The sequence below is a fragment of the Syngnathoides biaculeatus genome, chromosome 12 (assembly GCF_019802595.1).
Source record: "Syngnathoides biaculeatus isolate LvHL_M chromosome 12, ASM1980259v1, whole genome shotgun sequence".
NCBI lineage: Eukaryota > Metazoa > Chordata > Actinopteri > Syngnathiformes > Syngnathidae > Syngnathoides > Syngnathoides biaculeatus.
Window position 1 is genome coordinate 21,369,380 of NC_084651.1, and position 23,363 is coordinate 21,392,742.

At 42.4% G+C, this 23,363-nt stretch overlaps 1 protein-coding gene across 2 annotated transcripts in view; it reads left to right on the plus strand.

Moving 5' to 3' along the window:
- Nucleotides 1–22,650, plus strand: part of unc5b (unc-5 netrin receptor B) — a 57,880-nt gene extending 35,230 nt beyond the window's left edge. The window contains exons 2-17 of one of the 2 annotated variants that reach the window (XM_061837706.1): nucleotides 5,047–5,277; nucleotides 5,495–5,638; nucleotides 5,891–5,994; nucleotides 6,842–7,022; nucleotides 7,598–7,765; nucleotides 8,361–8,525; nucleotides 10,213–10,245; nucleotides 13,991–14,185; nucleotides 14,607–14,966; nucleotides 16,057–16,144; nucleotides 16,341–16,515; nucleotides 16,604–16,843; nucleotides 18,245–18,394; nucleotides 18,478–18,642; nucleotides 18,744–18,922; nucleotides 20,277–22,650. In XM_061837706.1, coding sequence (XP_061693690.1) covers nucleotides 5,047–5,277; nucleotides 5,495–5,638; nucleotides 5,891–5,994; nucleotides 6,842–7,022; nucleotides 7,598–7,765; nucleotides 8,361–8,525; nucleotides 10,213–10,245; nucleotides 13,991–14,185; nucleotides 14,607–14,966; nucleotides 16,057–16,144; nucleotides 16,341–16,515; nucleotides 16,604–16,843; nucleotides 18,245–18,394; nucleotides 18,478–18,642; nucleotides 18,744–18,922; nucleotides 20,277–20,442 — 2,744 coding nt within the window. In that variant the 3' untranslated portion in view covers nucleotides 20,443–22,650. The remainder of the gene's footprint in view (nucleotides 1–5,046; nucleotides 5,278–5,494; nucleotides 5,639–5,890; nucleotides 5,995–6,841; nucleotides 7,023–7,597; nucleotides 7,766–8,360; nucleotides 8,526–10,212; nucleotides 10,246–13,990; nucleotides 14,186–14,606; nucleotides 14,967–16,056; nucleotides 16,145–16,340; nucleotides 16,516–16,603; nucleotides 16,844–18,244; nucleotides 18,395–18,477; nucleotides 18,643–18,743; nucleotides 18,923–20,276) is intronic. The other variant, XM_061837707.1, reaches the window with a different exon arrangement.
- The last annotated feature ends 713 nt before the right edge of the window (nucleotides 22,651–23,363 follow it).

Sequence of the window (23,363 nt, forward strand, 5' to 3'; positions counted from 1 at the left end):
GATTCTGGTTTTCTATTTCCTTTGTTGGGTCTTTAGGAATGGCAGTGTGTGCACATTTAGTGGTGAAGTATGGTTCAGCTCACAAAAAAATGAAATTGTCTTCCACAGAATTTCTGAAAGTACAATGTCATGCACATTTGTACGGATCTGGATTATACTGTACTGCTTGATAAGAACATGGCTTTTGGCTTTCTGTTCATACAGCTGTTGCTCCACAGTGACTCACTTGTACTTCATAGCTGTGGGCTGTTGTTGTACCTATTTTTCTGTTTACTTAAGCCATTTGAATCCAGCGGGCAGGACCGGATTTGAGAGAGAAAGACGAAAAGCATTTTTATGTTATGGAGCCAACTGGAGCCGAGGAAGAGAAATTATTTTCTGTTGTTTGTTGGCTTTTGTTCTGGAAGGACACCTGAACTCCAGGTACACTATATTGTGTAGGGACCACCTGCATGCATGCTCTTTATTGTAACGTCTCCCTGTAGTTTAACAGCTAAAGTTTGCACATTTGAGCGCAGTATGGAATGGTAAAGAGTAGTACATTCTTTTGACCCCACGCTGGAGTCCACATGCTGAGACTTACAATTGGGTGCTTATGATGTATGTGCAGATGAAAGGCCATTGTCGTCATGAGATGTGTGGACATCAATGAGATTTAAGAACTTAATAACCCCATCTTTTCTCCACTCGTCGATGAGTGACTCTTGATCTGACCTTGGCCAAGCTTTCTTGTCTTTCCAGCACATGTCTTTGGTGCAGACTCCCAGTCTTTAACTTCTTGTGTGGTCACGCTCCATTATTGTCACATAGAGCAGCAAGGCTCTGTGTGCCACACACTCACAGCTTAGTTTTACTCCACACGTTTTCGCCAAAAAGTACAGACCATTTCAGCTAACCACAGTACAATTTGGTACAGAGAAGCCTGACTCAATGTTTGTTTCTTTTGTGGTGTGTGGATGAAAATTCTTTGGCTCGGGCCTTTAGGGCATTTACTGTACATGTCAACTGTGGCGCCTGAAAATATTTTGTTCAATTCCGAAAAGCGAAATTGTTTAAGTCATTTATAACATGCTGTCACAATAAAACGTTTAAAAAATATATACCAATGTTGCTATAAATTGTGTCTTTGACTTTATGTTTGTGTAGATACTCAGTCATTCAAGTCATTGTAATTTACAAATGTTAAATCAAGACAACTGGGCTTTGGCTGTTTTGATTGCTTTTTCTTTATTTCTGAAAACATTCAATAATTACTCGGCCACTGATGAAGTTAGGCCAGCAATTTGAAAAAAGACATCTAATTCTGAACATTTTTAATCATTTCATTATTTTCATTTATTTCATAACACTGAAAAGGCTGGCAGGAAGAATAATAGTGTATGTTAATTGTTTTACATTTTGTGTATGCACATTGACAAGTTTCATTTGCAATCAGTGCCAAGGTTCCAGCATTGAGACTCGAGAACTGATTGGAACTGGGCCTAACGTTCAGCGTTTTATAGCATTTGGTCCCATCAATTAAGGAAAAAAATAAAATATATCACCAGTGTCGTGTGAAGTTACTTTTTGTGCCAGAATGCTTCTATGTACACCTTCAAAATAAAGGGCTACAAGCTTAAAACAAGACGTCAAGTTAAAACTTGCACATATAAAACATTTGAGGTGATGAAACAATCCGAAATAACTTATTTTAATGATGCGACATGTAACTTTTACCTGAAACAACGTCAATTAGACTAGTTCTTCCCTTTATACTTTATAGATTTTATATTGATACTTTTAATAAGGAACCTTGAGCCAAATGTTCATTTTAGTCTATGATGTAGGCTGCTATGAAAATGTATGTTCATAATTTGGACACCTTTTATTTAAACCAAGCAAAACCTTTCGACCAAACCCCCTAAAAGAGTTGTATTAAATAAGGAATCAGTCAAATTTAAGTGATGCCCAACTCCATAAAAGTAAAGTCAAAGTTTGTTTTAAATCTGTTGATGTTTGATTATATATGTTGAACCATAAACATACATTCTATTTTTAATGATTATTGTGGTACCTTTCCTACCTTACTAAACCTCTAAAAAATGTAAATACAAAACTGTATCAAACTGAGTTGAATTTTACACTTTGGACAAAGTTCTTCATGCAGGTGAGCATGTTAGCGTGTCTTTGTACGGTTTTGTTGAATAGAATGTCCAGAACCCGATGCTTTCGACCTGTTTGTTGTCCGCCTTTAGAGCAATAAAAGTCATGTTGTGTCGCACCGCAAGGAGTTGTTGTTTTGAAGGATCCTCCTATCTGCGCAAATTGCCGGCTGCTGAGCTCTGATGGATGTTTGTACACTGGCCCAAAAACACAGATTCCACTTAAAACCTCCCAAATCCATTATCTCTGAGAGACACTGGGCAAGAGAAAGAAGTTGTCTGTTGGTCTCTTACCTCCATCATCTAAAAGTGTTTTAATTAAAGTGTGCAGGCCCCAGAACACACGCACATGAAGGAAGAGGTTGATCCTTTTTCTTTCTAAGTGAACCAGCATCCTGCTCTATTGGTCTGTCACTAGTGCTATTCCCACCCTCCGTACCCCCACCACCTTACCCTACGCTCACCCGCTCTCCCCATGCCAGAGGAGTGACAGGTTGTGTTTTTTTTCCCCCTCCAGCTGATATTTGAACACTCAACAATCAATGCTGGGCAAAGAGAAAGAGCACGGGTGAAGGGTGGGGAGGAGCAACACAATTGGTTATTGACAGAGAATTCAAAGTCTGAAAGGCTGGAGGCGACATCCACGTAAGAAGGCAGAGGAAGAGAACAAACAGAGAGCGAGCGTGAGAGAAGCATCATGACAATTGTCATCCATGTTCAGATGTGCTAGCATTTTCTTTATGCTTGTGTGCACTTGCAAGTGGACCCACTTACAGTTTTGCATGTAACTTTTATCCAGTTTACGCACGTCACGCTGTGGACTTCCAAGTCCCGTCATCTTCACCCTGAACATTTAGAAGAAATAAAACATTCTTTTTCTGGATTAAGTTTCTTTTGGGGGGGCAGGTGGGTGTTCATGTCTGTCCACAAAATGTAAACTGTGAAAAATAACATCTTTATAAAATAAAACAGAATATTGGAACTTGATTGAAATGACATTAGTATGAAATGTCCGTTAGGACATCTAATTGATAACTAAGACGTTTTGGGCAACTGTAAAATTCCAATGCGTACAACCTCAGGGGCATTCAAGAGGATCACTAATTACAAAACTGTTAATTTGGTGTACTTTGCTGTCCTCCAGCCATACAGCATTCATTTTTCCTCCCATACATCACTGTGACCTCTCATTGCTTAAAAAAATAATAATAAATTGGTTTATGTCTTCCACAAGCCAAATTGTTTTGCGCCAAGAGGTTTTAAAACCCAAGCTTCCTTTTTGTCCAACATGTTTTTGGGGAGGTTAACGACTGCTATGTAGTATGTGAGGTTTATGGCGTCGATTCATTATTATTATTTTTACCAAATGGGGTAGTTAACCTTATTGCCTGATACTGGCTGTCCAGTAATAGCGTTTTTTTTAAGCCACCTACTTGAATATTCCCTGTGGGTTCCAGTTGCACTCACTACTTCGTGAAAGCATTTTGTCAGTCCAGAATCTTTGTGGAGACATTCTTTGGATGAGTTTATGTGAGAGCCTGTGAGAAGATGCTCTGTAAGGATGACTGACTAATAGGTGTCTTTGGGTTTAGAGAGAGTACTTCAACTGTACTTCCACCATTGATTAGAATCCCATAAATCCCCACTGATCTTGGCTTGAGCGGCTCCTAAACTTGCACTCCTGCTTGCCATCGCTTTCTGTGTTCCGCCTTGCTTTGCTCTAATGTCTGAGCAAAGAGTCTGTCAAGTGGAAAAGTGGGCTACAGGCTGGTTAGTGGAGAACTCTTCATGTTCCTAAAATAGAAGATTGGAACTCTCTAAGTAGTTTCTCTTGTTCTAAGGTTGTGGAATAACTGCTCATGTTGAGCTTGATACATTTACAACGCCATGAAAATGGACCTGCCCCGAGTCTCATTGTTGAAAGCTTTCACACGTTTTAGTTTTATTGGATAACAATGAGCAAGACGGGGGGGCTCGTGGCAGTGTGACGTTGCCATGTTTGAATATAAAAAAGAAAAACTTGAAGGAATGATGAATTTAGCAGTTTGGTGGAATTTTTTTAAGCACCAGTGGAGCTGTGTAAGATAAATAAAAAAATCAAACACTGTCTGCTAAAATACAAAGCCTTTCAAAACAGTAACAAAGAACTTTTGAAAGCATGCATTGTGGTTACTGCTCAGCAGCTGTGGTCCGCCATAATTTCCCTTATTGGAATATAAAAGAGTAAGATCACTGAAGTTTAACATTATTCTTCCGTTCTAGTTAACCACAAAGGTGTAAAGTTCATCTCCGTGTGCCACAGTACGGTTTAATAAACTAATCGGGTTTTGCGTTTCCATTGTGTAGCGCTAAGATGCAGTGGTGATAGCTGCTTACCATAGATGTAATTGGTTAAAGAAAACGAAAATAAAATTTACAGACTGCTGACTGTTGCACATTACCTGTCAGCAGGAAATGCAGAACATTTTGGGAACTACTGTACCAGATATGTAAAGGAGAAAAACACATGGTTCAGTTTTTATAATTTTTCATTTTAAAATTCCTCCATTCAATCTGATTCTTTTAGACATTGGATCTAATGCTGAAATTAGAATAGAAGTTGAATAGAGTTGATGAGTAAAGACTAAAAGGATGGAAGATGGTGTCATTTTATACCAGTGAAAGCTCGATGCAGAAACGTCCGCGGGTATATGTGTCGTATTGAGCACGTCGCCGGATAATGTCAGGATCAGAGCTGCTTGTCCAACGCTGGTCATCCACTTATCTCTTATTTAGAAGTCTGGACTCCTTTGATGTCTTTGGAAGGCCTGTATTGACCACATTTTGGCAGGTAGATCTATAGAACAACCAGCAATATAAAAATGTGGCAGAAGAACAATCTGTCTGTGTTTGTCAATGTTTTCAGAGAGCAGCGACTACAGTGATGCGGCGGTTCTCCCGGACTCCTATCCATCAGCACCAGCAGAACCTCTCCCAGAATTCTTGCTCGAACCAGAGGATGCGTTTATTGTTAAGAACCGACCCGTTCAGCTTCGTTGCAGGGCTTCGCCGGCAACGCAGATCTACTTCAAGTGCAATGGGGAGTGGGTCAATCAAAATGATCATGTGACCAGGGAGAGCTTGGACCAGGCCACAGGTGAATATCAAAGATGCCCAGTGGGAGAAACTACAGACACACAGCAATGTCACCTTGTATTTTACAGACCTAAACAGCATACTCAGTTACAAACATCATTTTCAGCTACATGCCCCATTAGCGCCTTCAAAGTTTTATGCGCACATTAATTGTATTTGGCCTGTCGCCAACTCACAGTAAATGTACATTATCTCTCCCTATTACGGTTTCCCCACAGGTCTTGTGGTGAGGGAGGTGGACATCTCAGTGTCAAGGACCCAAGTTGAGGAACTGTTTGGGTTGGAGGACTACTGGTGTCAGTGTGTAGCCTGGAGCTCAGCTGGCACCACCAAGAGCATCCGCGCCTATGTCCGCATTGCATGTCAGTATTTGCCAACCTTTTTGATTTTCATGTCATCTGTCAAATATATGTGCCGACTATTATTTTGTCACCCGGCATGGCTGTATGAGTTGTTGTGTGATTGACAGTTCTATTGTGAAGGTACAAATGGGAGAAAAGAGTGACAGCGTGGCACTGCCTTTACATAAAGTCTTTTTCAGTGTTAAGTTGAATGTCATTCAGCTGTCACAAAGCAAATTTCACTTTCCGCCGATCTTTGTTTCTGCCTTCTAGACTTGAGGAAAAACTTTGAGCAGGAACCACTGGGGCGCGAGGTGCGACTGGAGCAGGAAGTCCTGTTGCAGTGTCGTCCCCCAGAAGGCATGCCCAACGCTGGGGTAGGACGCTCTTACATCACCCTCGTCTTCATGTGATATTACTGTAATTATTAGAACTGGGTAGATACGTTCGATTGCCATCCATTGCCACATAGATCGTGTGTGTGCAGAACATTTGGCGCACTGTTGTTTCACACAAAATCTGAAATTGTCATAGCTAAAATGTGTATGCCCAAGATCATTTTGGTCAAGGAGCTCCTCCAAACTGGTTTATACATTACCGAAACTTGATTTTGGTAAATACATACCCGTACTGTAGTTTTTGGGCATCGCCCCACGCAGCACCTCAATGTAGCTTGCCGTGCATACGTCAAAAAAGTTTGCTGCGCGGCGAGAACCGTGGAGCCCATCTCCTGTGATTGGCCCATTTTGGTCACATGCTTTGATGATGTACTCACTCTTCCTTTCGGCGGCATGGTGGTGCAGCTGTAGAGCGTTGACCTCACAGTTTTGAGGATTGGGGTTCAATCCCGGCCCCGTCTGTGTGGAGTTTGCATGTTTTCCCCGTGGCTGCCTGGGTTTTCTCCATGCACTTAGGTTTCCTCCCACATCCCGAAGACACATATTAATTGGAGACTCTAAATTGCCCCTAGCCGTGATTGTGAGTCTCCATGTGCCCTGCGATTAGCTAGCGACCAGTTCAGGGTGTACCCCGCCTCCTGCCTGACAACAGATGGGATTGTCTCCAACACTCGTGTGAGCCTCGTGGGGATAAGCGCACTATATTTCCAGATTGTCAGAACTTTGTGACAATTCTAGGGATTTTCCAAAAAAATACTATATGTACTGTGTATTCCCACGAATGTGCAGTATTATATTTGACTCATGATGTTGTGTCTCCTTTAAGGTGGACTGGCTGAAGAACGAAGATGTCATTGACCCTTCGCAGGACTCCAACTTCCTAATTACCATTGATCACAACCTAATAATCAAACAGGCCAGACTCTCGGACACGGCCAACTACACCTGCTTGGCTCGTAATGTGGTTGCCAAAAGGCGCAGCAGCACAGCAACTCTCATTGTTTATGGTAACAAAGTTTCCCTCCTCTTTTTTTCTCCGATACAATTCAACAATAAAATGGTTCTAAACTGAGTGTAATGAGCAATTTAACAAAAAGTTTTTATGCAGCTCTTCTACTTTATGTAAGTATACTGTATGCTATGACATGTCTGTTATGTGCACATTATTTAGAATGGTTGACATGGGATGAAAAGTATTGGTGTAGATTATCACAGGTTTGCTTTTCAGGGCAATGTTTGTTTGTACAGCGTTTTCATAATGTCATTAAGTAGCGGCTGTGGCTCAGGAGGGAGAACAGGTTGTCCAGTGACCAAAGGGTAACTTGTTCGAATCCTGCCTCTGGCTGTCTGGATGTTGGAGTGTCCTTGGCCAAGACGCTGGATTCTAATTTGCTCCCAGTGGGCCTGGCAGCACCTTAGATGGCAGCAGTCGCCCATCGGCGTATGAATTTGGGTGTGAGTGGATGAATGTGAGGCTTTGGACGCTCTGGTGGTGAAGATAAAGCTCTATATTGGTGCAGTCCATTTAGCATCCAAGGGAAACAAAGCTAACATAGGCCTTGGTTTCATGTCTTGATGTCAGTGAGCGGTGGATGGTCCTCGTGGACGGAGTGGTCTGAGTGTAACACTAAGTGTGGACGGGGCTGGCAGCGAAGAACACGTAGCTGCACCAACCCGGCCCCCCTCAATGGAGGAGCCTTCTGTGAAGGCCCACCCTTCCAGAGAGTGACTTGCACCACACTGTGCCCAGGTTAGCATGATCATCTCATCTGTCGTATTTCTTGTCCTCGGTTGTCAAGCAGCTTCACAGATGACACAGAAAGGCACTTTTTTAAGCAGTTACTTCAAATAACTAGCAAGCACAATACCACCGGTACTCAATTTGCAATAAGTGAAGTTTGTAACAATTGCTTAATGAACTCTTGAAAAAGGATTTTTCCAATAAGGTCAGAAAAATGGGATTTAGTAAGAAAATCTGATTTAAAGGGGAAAAAAACAATTTACAACAAAAACTTGTCCCGAACAAGAAAAACAATAGTTGTTTTAGGAGTCAGAAAAAAATTCCTAAAGCCCATTAAGATAAAAGCAATGACAACTCTTACTTAAAAAAGAAAATGTAACCCACTATTAGGATCTTAACTGTTCACTTGTGACACTTGTTGTCTTGCCTGCCACACCATCGTGACTCAGAATCGTAAAAGGCATCTTTCACATTTCTAAATGAGCCACTTTATATTTGTCCTCCATGTCTCGTATTTACGTCATGCTCAATTCATCCCTGCTACAGAATAGCGCTGTGCTGTTGCTAGATGATTTTCCCACCTCAACTTATTCTGCCAATGCAGTGGATGGAGGCTGGACCGAATGGGCAAAGTGGTCTGCCTGTGGCACAGAGTGCACCCACTGGAGAAGCCGCGAATGTCAAGCCCCTCCACCCAGGAATGGAGGCAAGCACTGCAGCGGGAGCATGATGGAGAGTAAAAACTGTACTGAGGGGCTCTGCGCACGCAGTAAGTAAATGTCAAACTGTGCAAAGATTTCAATCACTTAGTATTTAAGAGAATGTAGTTTCTAAGGCCTCCGGCAGGACTCATCCCTTCGATTATATTTGTTGCCCTAGGTGGTCATTCAAAAGACATTAGAACATCTTTTGAAAAGCTATTTCTTTGCACAGTCAGATCATTTCATAGAGCAATTTTATACAAAAATGCATTCCACAAGGTGTAAAACATGTCAGTAGCATAAAAGAACATGAATCCTGGAGAGACGGATGAAGAGAAAAATAACTACATCCTAGAGTGAGGTTTCAAGGAGGAACATGTTTGTTCGCAAAGGCAAAAGGCAAGCGAGCCACTGCTGAAAAGCACAGATGGAGTGAAATAAGAATGACAGAAAGTCGAAAACCTCGTGCTGTGTAAAGCGTATGAGAATGAGTCAGACTTGCCCTGACACCAAGTGTGCGCCCTGTGATGAGCAGGGGTAGATTCAGTTGACAGCGCGTTAGAGTCAAAAACGTCCACACACATCCACAGAGGCCGCTTATACTTAAGATACATCTCCAAGAAGACACAAAAGCATCAACCAAATATTCGGTCAAACCCCCACGATGCATCCTCCGAGGAAAGACTGAGCTTCACTTCTACACTTGAGAAATAGGCACCATTCCTGACACAAACAGTCTTGCATGGAGCAGCAGATTAGAAAAAAAATACTTTGCAATCTAACACAACCTAACAGTCTCGGGAGGTCGCCGGGAGAACATGCAGTCAACTTATTGTGACACAGAGCGAAGATGGGAAGCAGTCCGTTGTCGACAATTGCCAATGTGTCACTTAGCAAATTACATACCCGTCACTGATTGTTAGAGTCTCTAATTAGTGAATGTTTTTGGGATGTGGGAGGAAACCGGAGTGGGTGGAGAAAAGCCATGGAGGCACGAACCCTGGTCCTCAGAACTCTGAGACCAATGCGCTACAGCTGATCCACCATGCTTTCTTTTTTAACCATTTCAAATGTTATTATTTGGTTCTCTCGAGTCTCATTATTTGTCTTCCCTTTGAGGGTAAACAAATGCAGCTGTCATAAATGTTGCTTTTTAGTTGCTGTCTTTCACTGTTGAAGGAATGGATGTGGTAATTTATTATTTTTTTTATTAATCATAGTTTTTTTGGGGGGGTTTGTGCCCACCCAGCAAGGATTTTGATTCTCGATCGGGTCATTAACATACCACTGTGTATTTTCAGATCTACTTATGAGTGTATTTTGGTGTTGCAATATAATGTTGTATGAAGTGCTGCCAGGAGAGAAAAGTTTTAACATGACAACGGAGGTGATACAACATTCTGCAGAGTGAATAGAAAGATGTTCGTAGCCTTGACAGTATGATTTCAATCATCTCCTTCACGCACCACTCACAAAGCCATCTCCTGCCACCATCTATGTTAGTCATTTTTTTTCTTTTTTGATAGCCATTCTCGATCAAACAACAAAACAAAACAAGAGCATTGGCCTTCAAACAAGGCTATTCACTCATATTTGAAGTGATTACTATTTTGTCTTTTGAATGCAGCTCAAGGAGTTTTCATTTGTATGGGAGACTTTCCTCTGTTGTATATTTTATTTTAGACTTTTATTTGTATGGCGTTGTCTATTCATTTCACATTTTTTCCTGTCTTGTTTTTTCTTCTGTTCATACAGATAAAATGGTCTCTATTGAGCATGCAAGCCATCGTAAGTTCGCCCACCACCATGATGACAGTTTTTTTTTGCGTTAATTCTCGTATTGTCTGACATCTCTCGAACATCTAACACTTGTTGTGTAGAGTGTCGTTTTTGTTATCTGACATTCACATAAGAGGATGTCTTACCTTTCTTTCTCACCTCCGCATCACAACTTGCTACGACTGAGGATCAATCAAAAAACAAAATGTGATATAAAAAGCGAATCAGCATTTTCAAATGATGTCTTCTGAGCTGTCAGGTGCAAAGACAGCACAGTTGACTTGTTGAGATATGAGATTTGGTTTCAAGTTAAAATGATGCTAATTCCTTCAGCACGATGTCACATGGACTCAGGCGATAGCAGCCCAAGTAATGCATCCATCCAACCATCCATTTTCTAAGCCGCTTATCCTCACGAGGATCGCGGGAATGCTGGAGCCTATCCCAGCTGTCAATGTGCAGGGTACACCCTGAACTGGTTGCCAGCCAATCGCAGGGCACATTGAGACAGACAGTCGCACTCACAATCACACAAAGGGACAATTTGGTTTTGAGTTAAAATGATGCTAATTCCTTCAGCGCGATGTCACATGGGCTCAGGGGAATGCAGCCTAAGTAATGCATCTAATTCCCTATTGTTCCGCTTCTCATAATAAGTGTGGACTGCTGTCAGATTTGGTTCCATCCTGCCACATGAGCATGGAAGCGCTCTTCTTCCAGCGAGTCAGCCTCTCGCTCTGATTTTTTTCTTCACGCTGTTCCTGCCCTGCATCTACTTCAACTTCTGTCCCGTCTTGTTCTTCAATGGCTTTCTTCTCTGCATTCTTATTAAATAACAACCATATACCGTAGATCTCCTCTCCATATTTTTTTACTAATGGGCACATTTCTGTCCTCTTCCTTTATGGCTGTCTTTCACTCCAACCATGCAAGCTCAGGGTTAGAATCATTTATGTCTTGGCTTGAAATGAGGATAATGGTATCTCTGCCATTGTCATAAGCACCATCTGATGATGGTGGACCAGCGAGGACCCAAGATAGCTTTTTCAGACACGTGTGCACTAACTTGGCACATGTGAAAAGATGGTTCTATTCCACAGACATGTTCTGCATCTAATTGGTTTACAGGAGTTCGGTACATTTTCAATTGCATATTGGACCATGCACCGTATTCCGCCTCCCTTCCCCCTCTAATATGAGATCAGAAGCCGCCAAAGTCGCAATTCCCCTTTGTAGCATTGATACCATCCAGAGAACTGTGCGTAAAATGAGGCCGTCTTACGTGGCCACTGTGAAAGCTGCTAGTGTTTCAATACCTTCACTTCTGTCGATTGTCAACAAATGCATTTTTACCACTATGGCGATAAGATAAATTACAATTCACAACTGTAAGGGGAACCCAGGAGCAAATAAAAAGACCAATTATTCCTAATTGCTGCTTCCGATAGTCAGGGTTGAGGAGGCTGCATTGAGCCGCTTAATCCCAACCAGTAATCAGGCAGCAGGAGAGGAAGGAGATGGAACCCAGTGGAGAGCAGATGAGCATAAGGCCAACATCTTCATCCGTGTTGCGTTTACATCTTCAACTGTTCTGCCATTGTTGTTTCACTGCATGATCCTCTTAAACGGAATTGAAGAGTGAAAACATCCCAGCAGGAGTGTTGGCAGAGCTATAAAGTCACATGCTCGCATGTAGACGAGATGTGCTACAGGCCGCTGGGATTCTTCCTCCTCGTTCTCTCTACCTCCTGCCTGTGAAGTGATCAGCTCTTCAATGTTATTCCAAAAGGAGCAGATGGAGGAGGAAATCCTATGTCCTCATTTTTGATTTTGAAACTTTATCCAAAGCTATTATTGGCTCCACGTCATTTAGAGAAGTTTTCATCATGAATACTTATCCAGGGTCTTAGCAAATGTATCAAGCGCTAATCACTACATCTCATATTTACTCACCAGTGCTCCTACTCAGGTCAATGAAAGAAATTTTAAGTAGGGTGTTTGCCCCTAGCATCCTTTGGGCTAGTTACTGTAGTTAGGGGTTAAAAGTACTTTTATGATATTAAATATACTTAAGTATTAGACAAGAAATGGGTCCAAGTAGGTTATAAGGTGTGGCGCAAGCTGTCAGGTGTGTTATGTGAAAGAAGAGTCTCTGCAAGGATGGAGTGCAACGGTAATAAAACAGCGATGAGGCGGGCCATGATGTACGGATTGGAGACAGTGGCGCTGAAAGGAAAACAGGAAGCAGAGCTGGAGGTGGCAGAAATGAAGACGTTGAGGTTCTCTCTCGGAGTGATAAAATTAGAAATGAGTTCATCGGAGCAACAGCCAAGGTTAGATGTGTTGGAGACAAAGTAACAGAGAACAGACTTCGATGGGTTGGATATGTCCAGAGGAGAGAGAGTGAGTATATCGGTTAAATAATGATGAGGATGGAGCCCCCAGGCAAAACAGCGAGAGCAAGACCAAAGAGTAGGTCGATGGATGTAGTGAGGTAAGTCATGAGGGCGGTTGGTGTTAGAGAGGAGGATGCATTCCGGTGTGGAGTTTCCATTTTCTCGAAGAGCTCGTTTTAGTGTTCGTGCGCGTATACTCCTCCCACATTCCAAAGTCGTGCACGTTAGGTTAAAGACTGAATTGTCCGTAAGTGTGAATGTTTGTATGTCAGCGTTTGTTTAGATGTGCCCTAGGATTGGTTAGTGACCATTCCAGTTTGTATGGCTCCTCTGGCCCAAAAACAGCCGGAATACGCTCCAGTGCACCTGTGATGAGGAAAAGCACTACAGGAATTTGATGAAGAGTGAGTTCATTATAGCGGTATACCTAAAGATCTGCATGTTGGCTAATGAGCGAAGTTAGCCTGAGCATTATGCAATACTGAAAAGAGAGGGCGAGAGAGAGGGATACTGTACTCCTGGTGCACCCATATAAGGGCTTCCTCATTACCTCCCTTGCCTTTCATGATATCCCGCTATCAGTATCCCTTCCACATCAGTCCAGGGGGGACAGTTCTTCTGCTTTGTGCTCCGTGGTTCAAAAATTAACCCATTCATGGGCAGGGTGGCATTTTTTTGCTTTATTGAGATAAAAGTCTCCTAACAGGCCACAATCAAAAAGATGATTCTGAGTACAAATTGAGTGAAACAGATGTGTGGAAATTCTATCGATGTGCATAACTACTGAATAGTCATATTCCAAGAATGTTCTCGGAGCTGCTCAAAATGAACTCTGGTGCACTTGACCTCAATCGAAACCAAATGAATGAACTATTGGAGACACACACAGTGTTGCCATTAGCTGTTGTACTCTTGTCTGGCATCTAACTCTGATGCTGCTGAACTAACTCCTTCATTGCAGTGAACTCCCGCTATTCTTGGGGAGCCCTGCCATGAATTGCGAATGTTTGAAACCCCACATAAAGGATTGTAGTTGCCCGAAGATGTCACAAGATTGCATCAAAGGATTTGTTTCTGTTGGACAAAGCTATGGCCTGACTAAATAAAGCTCCTCCCCTTTGTTCAACATCAATGATACAAGGGAAGGCCTGAGCACATAAACAGAGAATATCTGGTCTTTCCAGCAATTAATCCACTGATATGTCCCAGAAGAATCAGACGAGTGGTGATTTTGCAAATGTTGAATTTGCGGGCCTTTACTGTACTCACATGACTAGCATTTGTTAACCACTTTTCCTCCCGCCAATGATTTTAGCGTGTGCAATGTTTTGTACTGAATTCTGTAAATTCTCTTTCAGCAGTGGCACCAGAGATGGGCGTAGCGGTCTATGGTGGATTGGTAGGGGCGCTGTTGCTGTGCGTGATCCTAGTGCTGTGCGTGGGCGTGCTGGCATACCGCCGCAGATGCAGCCACCTCCACGGAGACATCACAGACTCTTCTTCTGCCCTCACCGCTCCCTTTCACCCCGGCAACTACAAGCCTCCCAGACAAGGTAAGATGACACAGACACACACAGTGTTTTATTTATTTTGCTCCTTTTGACCCAACTTATAGAGGTGTGTCTTGACGTTTCACTCCACTTTCAGCAGTTTTCTATTTTTATCACAAATGCTTTCAATACCATCACAGTATTATCTCCTCTCGTGTAGACCATTGTCCCTGCTTTACTGCATTATATATTTTTTTAGAGTTCAAAGCATTTGTCATTGTATCTTTTCTCTTGTTCTGGCCATCAAATATTAATGAGCAACATTAATCTATTTGACTTGCATCACTTTTTGCACTCTCAGCTAGGGCCGATTCATTTTTACAGATAAGAGAAGAGCCTCTTTCTATCTCGTGTGTGTGTGTGTGTGTGTGTGTGTGTGTGTGTGTGTGTGTGTGTGTGGTGTGTGTGTGTGTGATGTCTACAGATAACCTCCACCCTCTCCATCCATCCGCTCCTCCCGACCTGACAGCCACAGCAGGGGCTTTCCGCAGCCCGCTCTTCTCCTTACAACAGGGTGTTGGCGAAAGCCACCACAAAATCCCCATGACCACTTCCCCCCTGTTGGACCCCTTGCCAAGTCTCAAAATCAAGATGTATAACTCCTCCACACTTTCGTCGCTGGAGATCCCCGCTGACATGTGCTCAGGAGACGGCGAGATCCTCAGCCTGAAGTCGGTGGGCACCGATCGACAGTTCCACAGCCACACATTGTCCAGAGAGCCCGGGCTGAGCACCAGCGCCACCCTGGGCCATCTCGGGGGGCGTCTCACCATCCCCAACACAGGTATGCACACTGTTCAAAATTTAAAAAGTGTTGTCATCAAAACTCATCACATCAGTAACCATGTCCTGAAATTGGGAGACGGTGGCTCAGTCCTGGGACCACATAGTCACTGGTTTGATGGGTTTTACAGGCTCATGGTGAATGAAAGAAATTCATAATACAGGGACTGATACAGTACATGACAAATACTGTATGTTGCCAATCCGTCGGGAAAAATTTGCATTTCTCCTGTGTCCTCTACTGATCATAATGTAAAGATTCATCTTGGCTGGTGCTTTATGGTCTTTTCCCTGGCAGCTCCATCCTCAGCACCCTTCTACTAATATACTCACTCTCTCGTCTGTGAACATGTCCAAACAATCGAAGTCTGCTCTCTCGAACCTTGTCTCCAAAACATCCAACTTTGGATGTCCCTCTAATGACCTCATTTCTAATCCTATCCAACCTGCTCACTCCAAGCGAGAACTTCAGCATCTTCATTTCTGCTACCTCCAGTTCTGCTTCCTGCTGTTTCTTTAGTGCCACCGTCTCTAATCCGTACATCATGGCCGGCCTTGGATGCATGAGATAGGCTTAGATGGAAAAAGATGACACGCTGTAGCGACCCCTAACGGGACAAGCCAAAAGAAAAAGAAGAAGACTTTAGCGTCGATACCTCTGCGTCTCATTAGTAAATGAGAGCGAGGGAGAAAAAAAAAGTTTAGCGTGCCTATGACCCAAAATGAAAGGTTCTGGCAATTAGCATAAAGCATACCACATACCACCCCTAGTTACATACTAAAATGTTCATAATCACATCATTTTTAGGGTTTGGTATAGCAAGTCATAAAACATAACTTGAGTCGACTCAAGCCCCCCATTTCTGATTGAACTTATCTTTAAATCCCTTTTCCTGAATAACTCTGACAGTATCATTTTAAACTGCATCTTATATCTGTGAAGACAATTTTGCTGATACCTGGTTAAGAAGGATGTCATGAGAATTTCCTATTGTATCCCGTCAGTGTTACTTGCATATAAAATGAGTTGAAAAATGCACGTATGTGAACCAGTGTGTCCCAGATTACACAAAAGACACCTTGTGCTTTAGGTGTGAGTCTGCTGGTCCCGCCTGGCACCATCCCCCAGGGGAAATTCTACGAGATGTACCTCATTATCAGCAAATGGGACAAAACGACGTAAGTGTCCATGATTTCATCTTGATTTGAAAGCCACGTGTCACAGTCCTTTTCACTTCAGATGGAACTACTTTATTGCGTTACGGCTGATGTGGTGCTGCACAACAAATACGTCGACGTCAACAAAAGCACGACTGTGCACTTTGAAGTCGAGTGGGATGTTTCAACAAACGATCTGTTTGTGTGGCGTCCACAGGTTGCCCTCTGAGGGCAGCCAGACCGTGCTGAGCCCCGCTGTTAGCTGCGGTCCATCTGCTTTGCTGCTCAACCGCCCTGTTGTCCTCACCTTGCCCCACTGTGCCCAGCTAGACACACCGACACCTGACTGGACGCTCACATTCAAGACACAAACTCACCAAGGAGCTTGGGAGGTGAGAGCGCTTCGTGTGTGAACGAGACAGCGCTAGCCTTTGTGACCGTGTTGTTGAGACCCACTTCGCTCCTTTCCCTCTTCTCCAGGAGGTGCTGACAGTGGGAGAGGAAAGTTTGTCCTCTCCTTGCTATCTGCAGCTGGAGGAGGAGTGTTGTCACGTTCTCATGGAGCAGCTGGGCACCTACGGTCTCGTGGGTCAGTCGTGCCCTCCGCAACCCGCTTGCAAGCGCCTTCAATTGGCTTTGTTTGCACCCCGAGCCCCCTGCCTCTCCCTGGACTACAGCCTTCGCGTTTACTGCATCCATGACACCCCTCATGCACTGAAGGTGTGAGATGGTCTCTTCCATCCATCCTTCCATCCATTTTTGAGCCACTCATCCTCACAAGGGTACACAGTCCTCAGAACTGGGAGGTCAACGATCTAACCAGATGCTCCACCATCTCTTTTTTATGTTACTTTTCTAATTTCCTTTTTCTTCCATATGCCACCTTTTTCATGGTTTTATGAAACTATATGGTCAAGAAGTGGCCTCTGCTCTAAAAGACACTCTGCCTCAATTAGTTTGCGGTTCTTTCTACACAAGAACCCACTTTGTGTCTTACTCTGTGGGAGATTCTATACAGATACATTCTACTTATGTACTTGTGGTTTTCCAGAGTTCAAATGGAGGGAATGTGGCACACATATATGCAGTCACCCCCAACCGCAGCCCCAAACACTTTTTTTGTGCTGCTTCCATTCAGACCTGACAAATGACTGCGTTTCACTTGTAACCTGATTACTAACTTTTGGGCTTCCTGTAATTGCTGCATATGCGCAGCTTCACTGCCACACATGACTTTCATCACCGCCTTGCCCTAAAAAATACCAAATATTCAACGAGACATCGCTGATGCCAATGCCTAGCTGCCATTGCCTTGTGTAAATGGAGTATCTGTGTAGGATGATGGTGGGTAGATGGAGGGAGAAATGATAGATGGACAGACTAAAGAAAATGTAGTAGAGTTAATTACACTTTATTTATATTTATTATATATTTAGTTTCAATGTGCCACCTACAGTTTCTACATTCTGATATCTGTTTTCAAAAGCCTTACTTTTCAGACACAAAGTTAGCCTATACACAAGAACAACATGAAAGCAATATGACTTTACAAATATTGTAATTTTTTTTTTACAATGAGGCATTCATTAGACAGCGTTGTATAATCATCAATGTTTTTGGGATCATACCTACAAAGATGAGCAAAATGTTGGAGTCCTTTCTCAGTAAGACAGAACATTTTGACACAATCGCTAACTGCAACCACAATAATACACATTGAAATTAAATTAAATTAAATTAAATGAACACCTCCTAAGTGGGTAGCACATCTGGGTCACAGTTCTGAGGGCCCAGGTTCAAATCCGACCTCACCTGTGTGGCGTTTGCATGTTCTCCGGCGTGTGTTTTTCTCCAGGTACTCTGGTTTCTTCCCACATCCCCAAAACATGAATGGAAGGTTAATTGAAGACTCGAAATTGCTTGTAGGTGTGAATGTGAGTGCGAATACTTGTTCGTTCCTCCGATTGGCTGGCGACCAGTTCAGGGTGTACACCCCACCCGCGACCCCCGTGAGGATTAGTGCTATGGAAAATGGATGGAATAACTTTGATCAGATGTGCAGGTATCCGGACAAATTCAAAGGTGGGAGTAAATCCCAAAGCCTTCCTTTTCTCCAAACAGGAGGTGCTGGATCTGGAGCGGAGTCTGGGTGGGGTCTTACTGGAGGATCCTAAACTGTTGCTGTTTAAAGACAGCTACCACAACCTGCGTCTGTCCATCCATGACATCCCTCACACTCACTGGAGAAGCAAACTGCTGGCCAAGTACCAGGTGAGTCCGCAATGCTGTTCATAGCATATCAACATTTCGACATATTAATAATAGATACTGACTTGTTTGATTATTTCAACCAGGAGATCCCTTTCTATCATATTTGGAGCGGCAGTCAGAGACCTCTGCATTGCACGTTCAGCCTGGAGAGAAGCAGCCTGGCCGTATCGCAGCTCTCTTGTAAAATCTGCGTGCGACAAGTGGAAGGGGAGGGCCAAATTTTCCAGCTGCACACCGACATCCAGGAGGTAATTTTGCCCCTCGCTTCGAGGTCCTCATCGCAAATCACCAAGAACCTTCCTGAGCCTTTTCTGCTTCTCTCTTTCCCCCCCCCCCATGCTCAATAAAGACACCACCCCCTCACTCGCCGCACCCCTCAGCGGGCTCCTGTCTGCCTTCTTCTCAAGTAGGACCGTATGCCTTCCGCTTGCCTTGCTCTATCCGCCAGAAGATCTGTGCCAGTTTGGACGCGCCGAGCGCCCGAGGGTGTGACTGGAGGCTGCTGGCACGAAGTTTAGGCTTTGACAGGTCAGCCACAAGCTTCATTCTGTCAAGACCAGCCTTTGTTGAGTATAGCCACATAGTTTAGGTTGAAAAAAAAAAACAAAAAACTTACAGCACACCACCAAACATAAATATCACAAAAAGTATATTGACTGGAATGATGAAAAATGATGAGAAGAAGAATACTGTCAACAAGTTGATACACGCATTCAGTGTACCTTCTGCCATCAAGTAGAAAACCATTTCATTCTTCAGCCATCGATAAGCAAAAATACAGTATTTGTACTAAATAATTTTTGGAGACTCGCCTTTTTTTTCAAGCCAATTATAATAAGCATCAATAATTCACAGATTTTCACAATTCAAAATTTTACAATTGGAGCACTGAAGATATGTAGATACAGTATATACTTTTTTCATTTATTACATATTGTATGGTTCATCAACTAGAGATAAATGGGAAATTCTAAATTACCACACACAGCAAAATTGAGAAAATATTTTGTATTTGTAATTGAAATAAACTGTTTTTGACCCATTTGCCCATTTAAAAAATTATGGGAAATTTGACCCTTGAACCCTGTCCATCCCAATTGCTGAACATATAGACACTTTCCCAAAAATTAGAACAGCATGCAAAAGTTTATTTATTTCCATATTATGTTTAAAAAAAGGGTCCAAACTTTCAGCAATTTCAAACATTTGTTTATTTTCACATAATTTGATCTTCCAGCTCATGAAACCCTACGAAATGAAGAATTTTCAAAAAAATAAAGAATACTTTGAAGAAATGAGCCCAAGTTTGTCCGGCCATAAACATTTTAGAGTGTCACAAACCAATTACCTAAACTCAAAGCGCCACCACAGGTTTCCTCAGGTGTCATTAAATTGCGTCAGTTTCAGTTCACCAGATCTGAACCCCACTGAGAATCTCTTGCACCAGACCAAAAACCAAAGAAGAACTGAGAGCAGACATCAAGGATATCCGGGCTTCCATTACTTTCCGGCACACAAAGTATTGACGATAAACAACGTTTTGAAAGTACCATATATTGATGTGACCTTAATTTCTCTCCTTTTTTCCTACAAAAACGTTGAATAAATTATTTCTTAAAATTATTCTATTTTTTTTTCAATTCCCAATTTTGTGGATTTTACAAGCTGGAAAGTCAATTTATGTAAAAATAAATAAATACTTGAAATTATTTCAATTGTTAGCCTTGAATCTATCATCCAAAAAAAAATTAAACTTTATGAATATTGTTAAATAAAACCATACAGCACGAAAGAGGGACTATATTGTATTTTCTTGTAATTATATGGAATTATCTGTGATGGACCTTCCATTGAGTTGGTGTACAATATCCCTTTCTTCAAGGTATTTGAACTACTTTGCAACGAAGCCCAGCCCCACAGGAGTTCTGCTGGACTTATGGGAAGCTTGTCACCAGGGTGACGCAGACCTGGTCTCACTAGCAACGGCGCTTGAAGAAATGGGCAAGAGTGAGGTGCTCGTCGTCATGACGACAGATGAGGACTGTTGATCAGCGGATAACGAACGAGAGCATAAATAAAACTAATTATAAACATGGCTACAAATATGTCGACGGCGACACGGATGGTGAAACATTTTAGTTCCTTTTCATGTACTACTCTATTACCTCTTTGTCATTTTTCACCAATTCATTTCCATAAGCAATCAGCCTGAATCCTCTGAAGCAGTTTTGAGATTTGAAAGATGTTTTCTCCTTAAAAGTCTGAAAATGACCACATTCATGTAGTGTATATAAACAGAACTGCTTTCAGGGTAGAAAAAAAGAAAAAAGAATGTATTCAGCCCCCTGAAGTCTGAACAATACGACAAAAGCAAACGTGGGATTACCCGTGTTTGAGTAGCAGCATGGAAGTGCATGATGGAATGCCGTCACACCTCAGGCCAGCCACCCGCTTGCTTGTTTTGTCACCAATGCACCCAGAACCCGTGTGATCCAGCACCTCGGGCTGCAGACAGAAAGCGCTCGCTCATTACTCGGCTCTTGCTTATTGGCTGCGGACGAATCAAACGAGGACAAAAGGGAGTGTCCGAGTTTGAACGCCTGGCTCCGGGCTCTTCTTATCTCATCCAGTAGAACGAGGGAGTGTTTCTGTTGTACTAACAAAATGCCTCAAAGCCTTGGCGTCTGCACTACATCATCGCAACTGGCAAGGTGTGTAATCTCTCCTCACACTTTGCAGCATTCCCATCCAGTGAGGATAAATTGCAAGTTTTCTGTTCATCCTTTAAAAGTTTCCTTTGGGGGAACGCTCTTTATATTTGGGGGTTGTTTGTCATGGCTGTTCTCTTTTTTCCCTGTTGCTCGCCCGTGTACGAATTCTACTCCGGTCCAGCCAGCCATGGATTAGATTTAAGCGCACCACAGGCCACTCAGTCGTGGAGAACAACAAAATTTTGTCCTTTTGTTTTCACTCCGATGTGCGGCAGAGGAACCTCCAAAGTCGAACACCATCTGCTGTGAGATGCAGATTAAATGTCACTTTTGTCGTAATCACTGGAAATCATTCAAAATGGATGCATCTGGTCCAGAGTCAACCTGCTGCTGTCATTAGTGTTCTTTACTGCCGTACAAGTATTGCGTTGCACATATACTGACAGATTGTGTAGGAAATTTAAAAACTGAACTAAATAAAAGTAAACTTGTCCAAACACTTAGAGTGTTTATACAACAAGACTGTCACTTTGTGGCTGGACTCAATGAAGCCTCGAACGTTTCTCTTCCTAATCAGTATGAGAACACAGCCTGTGTTTTGTGCTGGCTATTAATTGTTTATTTGCACAATATAACAAAAGCAATACAACAACATCACCAGGATCACAAGATGAGATGGTGCAGATACAAAATTCAAATATAAACATCATGTGGTGTAGGACATGAAGGAGGCCTCGTAGCTCAGTGGTTAGAGCACTGGTTTGGTAATCTGAGATGACACGCTGTAGCGACCCCGAAAGGGACAAGCCGAAAGAAACTGCTGGTGTAGGATGTGAAAAATGAAAGAAAAGAAGATGCTTGTGCTCCAACATGTACTGATTAAGAAAGTAATCATCAACATTGGTTGTCGGAGAAAAAAATGCAGTGAGTTATTTGCAGAGGGGTATGTGACCCACCCCAAACAGGTGAAAAGATGTGATTTCAGACCTTATCGAAAAGTCTATTTTACATAATACATTACATAATTTCCCTTTGGAGGTTCCACTGTATGTGAGAAGAGGGGCTTAAATGGGCCCTTGGAGTTCATCACACATACATTTGCCACAATTGATGAGTTTGGACTTGAGGCAGGCAACTGTGCGTAACTTTTACCTCAACACTCGCTCGGCGTTTCAGTCTCATCAATGTTGTTTGTTGACTTGATCACGTCCGCCCTGTTTTGTGGTCAGGACCTTCAAGCTGTCTTCATCTTCAGTGTTAGTCAGCAGCCAGCCATGTTTGAAGCCATCGTTATGAGGGAAGCACTGATGATGTCGGTTACTTCTGGTTTTCTGACAATGTGTGCAAAAAAAAAAAAAAAAAAGTTTATAACTTTGGAGTCTCAAAACCAAAACACCGGAAGTATGAATGTGTGTGTGTGTACATGCTGTCAAAATATCTTCGGGCCACAAAAACCTTCATACAGCACCATTATTATGTGTACATTTATTTGTGTGTACATTTCAGCTGGTCTGCCCAATCCTTGACTGTGTGTGTGTGTGTGTGTGTGTGGTGTGTGTGTGTGTGTGTGTGTGTGTGTGGTGTGTGTGTGTGTGTGTGTGTGTGCGTGCAGGGGTTATGCGGGGTGCACATTTCTAAGTGCTATGCAAGCGCAAAAGAAAAGAAAAGCATCTCGACTTCTTTTGCCTCCCGGAAGAATAATTCTATTTTTTCAAATAATAGCATAACACAGACAGGGTTTTTGATTTTGTATCAAACTATAAGTGACACAGGAATGCTTTTTTTCCCTTCCCTTTTTATTTTCTTTCCTTTTTTTTTTTGTGAGGTGCAATTTTCTGAATGGGATGACTGGATCAAGGACATGGATGCTATTAGTGGCTTTCTTGTTGCCGAGTGGTTAATGTAGACCAGTATTCTGAGATCTTTTTGGATTGTTCAATGTAGCTCTGATACGTGTTGCTGCACACGGACTCAACTTCTCTTTGCGTTTGTTCAAAAAGAGTTTCTTTGAAAAATAAAAACCAATTTTTACAAAAAAAAAGTTCAAAAATGTATTCCAGTGATGTTTTATCTCTGTAATGTACCAATTGTAAATAAACATCTAGCCTTCTTACTTGTAACTAAATATAATTTTTATGCAATAAATTATATTTCTTAGTTTAAAAACTGTTTGTGTGGCTTGTTATTTTAGTGAAGCCCAGCATAAAACGATGAATGCTTTCAAACTACTTATAAATATATACTGTATGTCTATTTTT